This window comes from Otolemur garnettii, unplaced genomic scaffold (assembly GCF_000181295.1).
Source record: "Otolemur garnettii isolate 467f Iridium unplaced genomic scaffold, OtoGar3 scaffold00016, whole genome shotgun sequence".
In the NCBI taxonomy this organism is placed as follows: Eukaryota; Metazoa; Chordata; class Mammalia; order Primates; family Galagidae; genus Otolemur; species Otolemur garnettii.
The window spans coordinates 18,903,996-18,913,691 of NW_003852411.1; the positions used below are offsets into that span (position 1 = coordinate 18,903,996).

At 34.7% G+C, this 9,696-nt stretch overlaps 1 protein-coding gene across 5 annotated transcripts in view; it reads right to left on the reverse strand.

Moving 5' to 3' along the window:
- RABGAP1L (RAB GTPase activating protein 1 like) overlaps positions 1-9,696 on the reverse strand; it is a 665,252-nt gene that overhangs the window by 551,392 nt on the left and 104,164 nt on the right. For all 5 annotated transcript variants that reach the window (XM_023510844.1, XM_023510847.1, XM_023510846.1 and 2 more), the window contains 2 exons: positions 8,930-9,087; positions 7,414-7,524 (listed from right to left, as the gene is read on the reverse strand). In XM_023510844.1, the coding sequence (XP_023366612.1) occupies positions 7,414-7,524; positions 8,930-9,087 (269 nt within the window). The remainder of the gene's footprint in view (positions 1-7,413; positions 7,525-8,929; positions 9,088-9,696) is intronic.

The window sequence follows — 9,696 nt, forward strand, 5'->3', positions numbered from 1 at the left end:
TTCCACAATTCTTAACCAGAAAATCTTTTCCTCAAAGAAATGACATAGCAGGGTGGCACCTGTGGCTCAAAAGAGTAGGGCACTGGCCCCATATAACAGAGGTGGTGGGTTCAAACCCAGCCCCAGCCAAAAACTGCAAAAAAAAAAAAAAAAAGTCACAGCAAATGTGTCTGACAATCACTACTTCTATGGGTATAGTTCTTATCACTTAAACTTGTCATTATATGATTTTGAAGTGAGCCAGCAAGCACAAATTAAAAGCTGAAGCAAAATCTGTCATTAAAGGCACATCACTCAATTACTCTGTAGATGATAAACCTATACATAGGTCTTCAACCTACTGCTCTGTATGGTCTGATAGGATCATCACCTTTTATTAATGATGTGTTGTATTTTTTCTAATGTATATGTGATGATTTTATCCCCCAAATTAGAGTGAGATAAAAGTGACTCATGGAAATCCTTCCTTTCTAACAGTGTTGGCCCATGTTACTCAGAGTAAACTGAGTTATATGCTTATAACAAACCTAATCACTATGTTTTGCTTGCTGTATTGTTTCATTCTGGTTAGCACAGCAGGCAAGAGGGCAGACACCTAGGAACACAGTGATCTGATAGATATAGACCCTTACGTCAGGGTGGCGCCTATGGCCCTGTGGGTAAGGCGCTGGCAGGTTGGAATTGCAACAAAAAGACAGCCAAGTGTTGTGGCAGGTGCCTGTAGTCCCAACTACTCAGGAGGCTGAGGCAAGAGAATCGCCTAAGCCCAGGAGTTGATGGTTGCTGTAATCTGTGATGCCATTGCACTCTACTAAGAGTGATAAAGTGACACTCTTAAAAAAAAAAACCCTGAAGCCAAAAAATCTCTTCCCAATTCCCTTCCCCAAGGCCTGAAATTACTATCATTAGAACTTCTTCTTGTTAGGGAATTGTACAGAGGTCAATTTTATAAATGTACAGGGTATTATTGATCTGGAATCATTTTATTATGAAATTAGAAGAAATACTTCAAAAAAATCAACTAATCAGATAACTAAGATGGCAAAAACTAAAAAATTTCCCCTTCCCTTTCTCGTTTTTTGGATATCAGCATAGCAATCAATTGAAAGTGTCCAAGTGGGTACAAGGTAACAGTGCCAGTAGCAGTATGTTTTAAACATGAGACAGGGCTTTTACATATCAAGTAAAAGTAGTGTGTAAGAAAATCTATGACAATATTTCTACATGTGGTGATATCAAAACCCATGGAAATGTCAGCTGGTCAGGGACAGAAATGATTGCCATTTCTGTTTTGGGAACACAGGAAGAGCTCGACCTGAATAGATGTTCACACACTTTAACATTTCATCTGTTATCCCCTCAATAAGTAGGCTCAGATCTCACACATTGCAGATTATAATTATCTTGCTTTCTCCTCTCAGTTGTTAATGTTGGCTTTCTCTTCTACAAATCAATCAGCTTTTCTCCCAGAACATAGTGGGTGTGAAATTCCTGAGCAATCACTTGAATACCCCAACATCTGTATGTTCTCATTTTCAATTCAACTGAAAAGACACCAAAGAACACCAGTTCATGTGTCTTCTAACTAGCTTGGTTAATTTTACCCTGGTATATAATGAATATTTACCTGGGTTTTGAAGAGACTCTTTAAGAGAATACACTCAGGAATTAGATCAGCTTGGTTTAAATACTAGCTCTACCAGTTTCTGGCCAAATGACCTAAGTTACTTAACCTAAGCAAACCTGTTTCATCATTTACAAAAATAACTAATAATAACAGTACCTTCCTCATGTGTTGGTAAAACAATTAAACTGTCCAGCAGCCATTAAACAGTGTTTATTAAATTTTGGGCATTATTTTTATTGTTTTCCCTCTTATGTTTCGTTCTTAAATAAAGCTTAACTAACAAGTAGCATCCAATATGGGTAATTGAGGAAAGAAAAAGAATACTAGAAGTTACTAAGATATTAGAGCAGTTTTTACATACTATTCTCTATAAAAACACAGGATTTTGGCTTGGCGCCTGTAACACAGTGGTTAAAGCACCAGCCACATACACCAAGGGTCCAGGCCAGCTAAACAACAATGGCAACTGCAACAAAAGATAGTCAGGTGTTGTGGCAGTGACTGTGGTCCCAGCTCCTTGGGAGGTTGAGGCAAGAGAATTGCTTAAGCCCAAGAACTGGAGGTTGCTGTGAGCTGTGACATCATGGCACTCTACCAAGGGCGACATAGTAAGACTCTGCCTCAAAAAAAAAAAAAAAAAAAAAAACTCAGGATTTTTTTCAGGTGCATGTTCAGTTATTCATTCCATATTATAACAAATTTAGCCAATGTTTTAAATTTATAAAGTTTTATATACTTTTTATTCATTTAGCTAAGTTTTTTAAATAATCATGACTACAGAGTAAAAGCATATGTTCTATTAACAGTACTAGATGGATTTGGTTCAAAATTAACTGTACGACCTTGGGAAAGTTTGTAACCTCTGTGCCTTGGTTTCCTTAACTATAAAATGAAGATAATAGTACACCTCATAAATACCACCTAGACCAGTGGCCAGTGTAGAGAAGGCGCTAAGTAAGGATTAAACTGCTAAGTATAAAGCTGTGTTCCACATGCTGCGCTAGATGCTAAAGATTCTGTGTAAATAACTTGCCTTAAAGGGATTAAGACAGACAACTGCAGCATAATTTGTCAAATATCTGCATATGAAGAATGTCTGAACCACTGAATGCTCAGAGAAATGGCTTTTATGACAAAAATTAATATTTTTTGAAAAACAGTATATGATAATAGCATTGTAGGTAGGTAATGAGTATATATAAGAGTTCAATATATTATTCTTTCTACTTTTGTGAATGTTGGAAATTTTACATAATGAAAAATTTTTTTAAATGACAAATATAATTTTCTCCTTCAGAAGACAAACAAAAATTATTTAATCTGAAATATTTTATTTCACACCAATGTCTTTATACAACAAATTAACTTTGTCAGGAAAGTATAAAGAATTCTCTTGATAAGACTGCCACCTACTGGACTACCTTAACTTCCACCATTAACAGTTGGTGATTTAAACACATTAAATACCACAGTTAATCCAATAAAAGGCAAAGCTTTATTTTTTCCAAAATAGAAAAATCTGAGAAATTAAAAAAATCCCTTATATCAGAGGTAATTCTGTTATTCTGAACATCATATTCTTTGGGGAAGATTCATTATCCTGAGGAAATCTTAGTCAAGTCTTACTGGATGTTTATAGGGTTTACCTGACAGAATGAGTGAACAGGAAGCAAAGATATTTAACACAGATTCAGTAATTATTATTGGATATATAAACCCATAACTGCAAGTTTTAGATATTAGCAAAGGCAAAATAGTTATACTGAAATAAAATCAATATAATTTAGCCATTCCACAATGAATACAATATCAAGATAGGTTGTACACAATAAATATCTACAACTTCTGTCAATTAAAAAATCAATTTAGGCTTGGCGCCTGTAGCTCAGGGGCAAGGGTGCCAGCTACATACACCGGAGCTGGTGGGTTTGAACCCAGCCCAGACCTGCCAAACAACAATAACAACTATAACCAAAAAATAGCCAGGTATTGTGACAGGCGCCTGTAGTCCCAGCTACATGGGAGGCTGAGGCAAGAGAATAGCTTAAGCCCAAGAGTTTGAGGTTGCTGTGAGCTGTGATGTCACAGCACTCTACCAAGGGTGACATAGTGAAACTCTATCTCAAAAAAAAAAATCAATTTATAAAAAATAAAAGCAAAATTATAAGTAGTTATGCATTCTAATTAATTTCAAAAACAATTACCCTAATGTATACAAATGTGTACTTGTGTCGATAAGATTTCTAATGATAGCAACATATGCTGATTCAAAAAACAGTTTCCTGTATTAACCTGGACAGAGTTGGAACAAAATGTTCTTAGTTAAATATCACAAAAATGGAGAACCAAGAATCCAATGTACTCAATTCTAATACGAAGCCAATAGACTATCTATTATACACCCCCATAAAAGAAAAACTCAAATCAATTCAAGGTGGGGGGGCAGGCAATGGGGGCCTGGGTGTGCTCCCATTTAATAGGCACATTGTTAGGGTATATGGCACACCTCTTCGGGAAAGGACACAATTATAAGAGGGACTTTACCTAACAAATGCAAACATTATAATCTAATTCTTTGTACCCTCAATTAAAAAAAAAAAAGGCTGCTTCCTTAAAGCAGCTTAGGCAGAAGCTGAGGATCACAAGCTCTGGAAAAATGCCTTAAAATTACTCAGACAGTAGCTTAAGTGATAATGAAGACAATACTGAAGATTATTAAAGATTATTAAATCTTCAGTAAATAAAACTGCTTTGTGAATATAAGAGGAAGCAAAAGTAACATTTCTAAGATATTACTTTGTATAATATATTTAAAATGAATGTGTGAATGTTTAACCAAGTTAGCAACTGAAATATTTATAACTAGGTATTCAACTATTTCACCTATATTTGTCAAGGTTTCTATACTCAAGTTAATCGAACTTGAATCTTTTTGTTGAGAAAAGGAAGGGACATATTCAGGCATTGTTTGGGTATAATATACCATTGAATTATAAAACTCCAAGATTTTAAAAAACATTTATTATTAATTATATGTATATTTACTATAAATACTTATAAAGACACAGGGTTTGAAGGAACTCCTGCTGACTAACTCTGGGGCAATCTGAACACCAAAATAATTAAGTATTATAATGAGTTAAAGTACTGGAGGGAAAAAGAAATTCGAGTCTATACCAATAATAAATATACAAATAAACACATTAAATAAATGGAAGAGAAGGAAAAGCTCTGGTTTATATCAGAATGCTAAGGACCAATTGGTAAATGTAGAGGAAGTGAAAGAGTTGGAAAATTATTAATTTTGTAATTACCATAGTAAAGACTGGAACAGATAAGAATCATGAGTGAATGTTAAATCAAGGAAGAAATTTTGATGAGCAGCAGGATATATTTTCCTGATCTTATTCTGTCTCCTCACAGACTGATTACTAGTTGCAAAGCAGGATAAAAACTATGCAGTGAGGAAACCAGATCTTTACTACGTAATCAAAAGTAACATCACCAGCAAGAAACAGATGGTTATCAAGCTACCTTCAGACATAATACCTGATGAAGGATAGATCAACTATATAGCAAAGAATAATGTGAATCTAATCATAAGGAAATATTAAAAACCCAAATTAGCAATGTATACAAGAATTCTCAGTACTAATTTTATTTTTCTAAACTCTTCTATAAGTTTGCAATTACTTCCAAATAAAAAGTCATACTATGCAGCAATCTTGAAGAATAGCTTTTTCTTTCCCTTGGTTATCACCAATTTCTCCCAGTCCTGGAAGTTAAGTAAATAGGTGTTTGTATTTCCAGTTTTGGCCACTACAAACAATGTTATTCATTAATAAATGTCCTTAAAAAGATGTCCTTAGATAATGTTGGAGCTCAGAAAACAGTACCCCAAAATGAAGATCTCAGAATCAAAACAGTTTTGTTCTGACTTTCTGCTGTCCTGTCTCTCAGTCCCACTTTCCCCTGAGGCTAGCCATAGAAATTAAAATCCATCTTCCCTAAGGCAGGCCATAAAAGCCAGAACCCCCTTTCCCAAAAGCCAGACATAAAACCTAAAATTATTTTGTGTAAAAACAGGCCATACAGAAATTATCTGACCTGTCTTGTTTGACTGCAGGTCCTAAGACACCCTCCTTTTCATTCCAGGGAGGGTCCGACCCCATACCCAGAAAGGACCAAGAATACTCAGAAGAGGCCAAAAAGAATCTAGACAGGCTTTGCTGAGTTTCTCCGCTCAGTCTATTAACATTAGATCGTTCCCATTTTGTCCAATCATATTTCTACATAGCTGTCCATACTTTGTTGAACATAAAAATGGACAATTTGCCATGTTTCTTTGGCTCTTCATTCTGGAGGCTCCCAAGAATACACATTAAAATTTTATGCCTAAAGCCAGGCACGGTGGCTCACGCCTGTAATCCTAGCCTTCTGGGAGGCCGAGGCTGGTGGATTGCCTGAGCTCACAGGTTTGAGACCAGCCTGAGCTGGAGCGAGACCTCCCTCCCTGTCTCTAAAAATAGCCCATCATGTGGCAGGCGCCTACAGTCCCATAAGGGTAAGAGAATTTCTTAAGCCCAAAGAGTTTGAGGTTGTTGTGAGCTGTGATGCCACAGCACTCTACTGAGGGTGACAAAATGAGGCTATGTCTCAAAAAAAAAAAAAAGTATGTCTTTTCGGCTATTAATCAATCTGCTTTATGTCAATATTTTTCAGTGAACCTCTGGCAGGGAGAATGCCAAGGGTCTTGGTCTAATAATAGTGATACTTTCAGCATAGACTCCCTAGGAGAAGGGAGGTATTATAGGTATTATTTTATTTTTATAGATGTTGCCAGACTGGTTTTCAAAAAGGGTGTACACATACTTCTCACTTCCATTAACAATATAAGAATACCCTGTTCCCATAGCTCGACCATCACCACATATTTTTGCAATTTGATTTAAGGTTACTTCAATTTGCATCTCCCTATTTGTGAATCAGAACGTTTTTACACGTTTGGTATCCACCTGACCTGCTTTCCTGTGATTTGTCTATTCATCTCTTGCCTTTTTTTCTCCTTTCTTTTCTGCCAATTGTTAAGAAATTTAAAAAAAAAAAAAAAAGAAAGAAATTTTTACATTACATATCTTATCTGTCATCTACATTACAAATATTTTTCCAAAGTTATCATTTGTTATTGACTTTGTTAAAGTATCCTTTGTCTACAAGTTCTTTTGTTTTCTGAATAGCTTTTCTGTGAATTGACATACATATTACACATATGTGTGTGTGCATTTATATATTTAAAAGATAGGCATCTATAAGCTTTTGAAATCCTAGCTAAGAAGAAAAATATCAAAAGTGAATGGAAAGTTAAGGTATTTATACTATATGCAAACAAGGAATAGTAGGAAAAAGGGATATGACCAGGGTGGAAGTAGTATTTACTGAAAAAATAAAGCCATTTCATATTTATTTCCCCCATTAATTGAGATTTTTAATGCACCAGTTACATCTAACTTGGAGAAAGAATTATTGTTTTCATCCTCTTTTTTTTTTTTGCAGTTTTTGGCCAGGGCTGGGTTTGAACCTGCTACCTCTGGCATATGGGGCCAACACCTACTCCTTTGAGCCACAGGTGCCACCCTCATCCTCATTTTTAATTAGAAAAACTGAAGTCTAGTGAAAAGCCACAGGGAGTAATAGATACAGCTGAGATTCAATAGTGTATCTCACACAATAACAACATTAATACATTATAGTAAAACACTGATAGCATTTAGAAGCAAGCCACTTACCTTTCAATAGCTAATTCTTTGTTAGAAAGTTGCTGCACTGTAATCACAACTTTCTTCTCTATTCCCTGCTTTAATTTGAAATAAAATTTGTCTCTATCCTTAGGCACAGGACTGAAATATTCAGAGAAAACAAGAATTACCAATACAATAATCCAATAAATGATTAAAAAAAAAAAAACCTATTCCAAGGTTAGAACAAAACAAAGCATTTAAGCAAAGCACTATATTCTTGAAATGAAATGCCACAGGTAGTAAAATTACATAATAGTCAGCAAAACAGAGTTGCTATTAATTTTTAAACTAGATTTACAAGAGCCTTATTTTTATCTCCTAACCAAGGCTAAAACCAAGATCTTAAAATTGACATGATATACAGCTTGGGTACAGTAGCTTATGCCTATAATCCCTGTGATGTAAGAGGATTGTATTAGGCCAAGAATTCAAAACCCAGCCTGGGTGACAGAGAGAGACCCTGTCTTAAAAAAGAAAAGAGATCTCATTTCTAAATAAAAACTTTCTTAAAAATCAGCCAGGCATGGAAGCATGTACCTATAATCCCAGCTATGTAGGAGTCTGAGGAAGGAGATCACTTGAGCCCAAAAGTTCAAGGCCACAGTGAGCTATGATTGTACCATACTCTAGCCTGGAGGGCAGAGTAAGGCCTCATTCTCTAAAAAGAGTAAAATTAAAAAATTTTAACCTAGGCCTAGATTGACTATTCTTCTGAATTAATTCATTAAAATAATAAATGTCAAAAATACAGAATATCTGATCTGAAAAACAAAAATAACCTAAACAACTTATTTGACCTGAGAATCAGTTTTTCTATTGGTAAAATACAGATAAAATACTATCCGGCAATTATCATTAGAATTAAAAGCACTGTTAATGTCCATAGATGATTATTAAATAGTACATAGTATAACTGTTTCCCATTAATCGACTATTTTTGAAATGGAGGAAAATATTCTGAATGTACAAGAGAAGGTTAATATAAGTTAATTAAATTTTAGTCAAATCATGTATTATCAGTAACCATCAGAAATAATTTGAAGAACATTTTAATGATAAAATTATACCATAAAGAGAAAAAAAATTATATATATAATTGTGCAAAAGTTCCCCTAGAAATAAGTAAAGGGAATGAAAGAAATGTTAAAAAGAGGTTGTGGCTAAGTTTATAGCTTTTCATTTTACTTTTTTTTCTTTTTTTGCAGTTTTGGGCCAGGGCTGGGTTTGAACCCACCACCTCCGGCACATGGGGCTGGCACCCTACTCCTTTGAGCCACAGGTGCCACCCCATTCTACTTCTATTATTTACTAAATTTTCTACAAAACTAAAATCATTAAGAAAATCATTTAAGTATCTAAAAAGGATAAGAACAGTGAAACATATTCATTCATTAGCCAGCCAGATATTTATCAGTTTAAATCTTTATGCCAACCACTGTAAAGTTTCTAGACAATAATATATTTCACGCACAATGCTAATTTTTATTCTTTTCAAATAGCTCACCTGAAGTTTCCTTTTCCATCATCTTCTTTTACCTCTAAGGAAACACTGAAGGTAAACACATCACTGTCAGGGGTAGGAATAATGGAGTCTTTCACATCAGACACTTGTCTGGAAGAACGTTTGAATGCTGTACAGAAACTATATAAAATTCTGCTTACCTAAAAGAATAAAAATGGAAATACCATTATGCAAATATTTCAACTGCATTATGATATCCTTCTCCCCTAACTCTTCAATCTGTAACTTTCCATGACCACAGTTTTCTTCGGCAGATATAGCTTGAGCAACTATCAGTTATTTACTTATTACATGACAAAATTTTCATCACACATGCATTAAAGAGAGATATTACAGGGTAAATGTAGACCCTCCTAACTCTATGTTATTACAGCCTAAAGACTCTCATCAATGTGAAGTCTAAGAAAAAAACATTACTAAAAGTATCCATCGAAAGGTAATGACACAGAATTTTCAACTTTGAAATTAATAACAGAGCATCACTTCATTTCACAGAAATCTAAGTTAAAATCTGAGGTTTATTTTTAAACTTACATAGATAAAGTTCAAGAGTAAATACCACCCATATAAACACTAGAGATCAGAAAAGAACTACAGTTTAGGAGCTGAAACTAGGATCTAGGCATCCTTAGAATCAAGAAAGGCAAGAAGACAAGGACCACCCAGGAGAGACAATAACTTAATGTCTTTAATTCAGAACCTTCCCCATTTTGAAAATACACCAATGGTGTGGCTAGAAACTAATATGG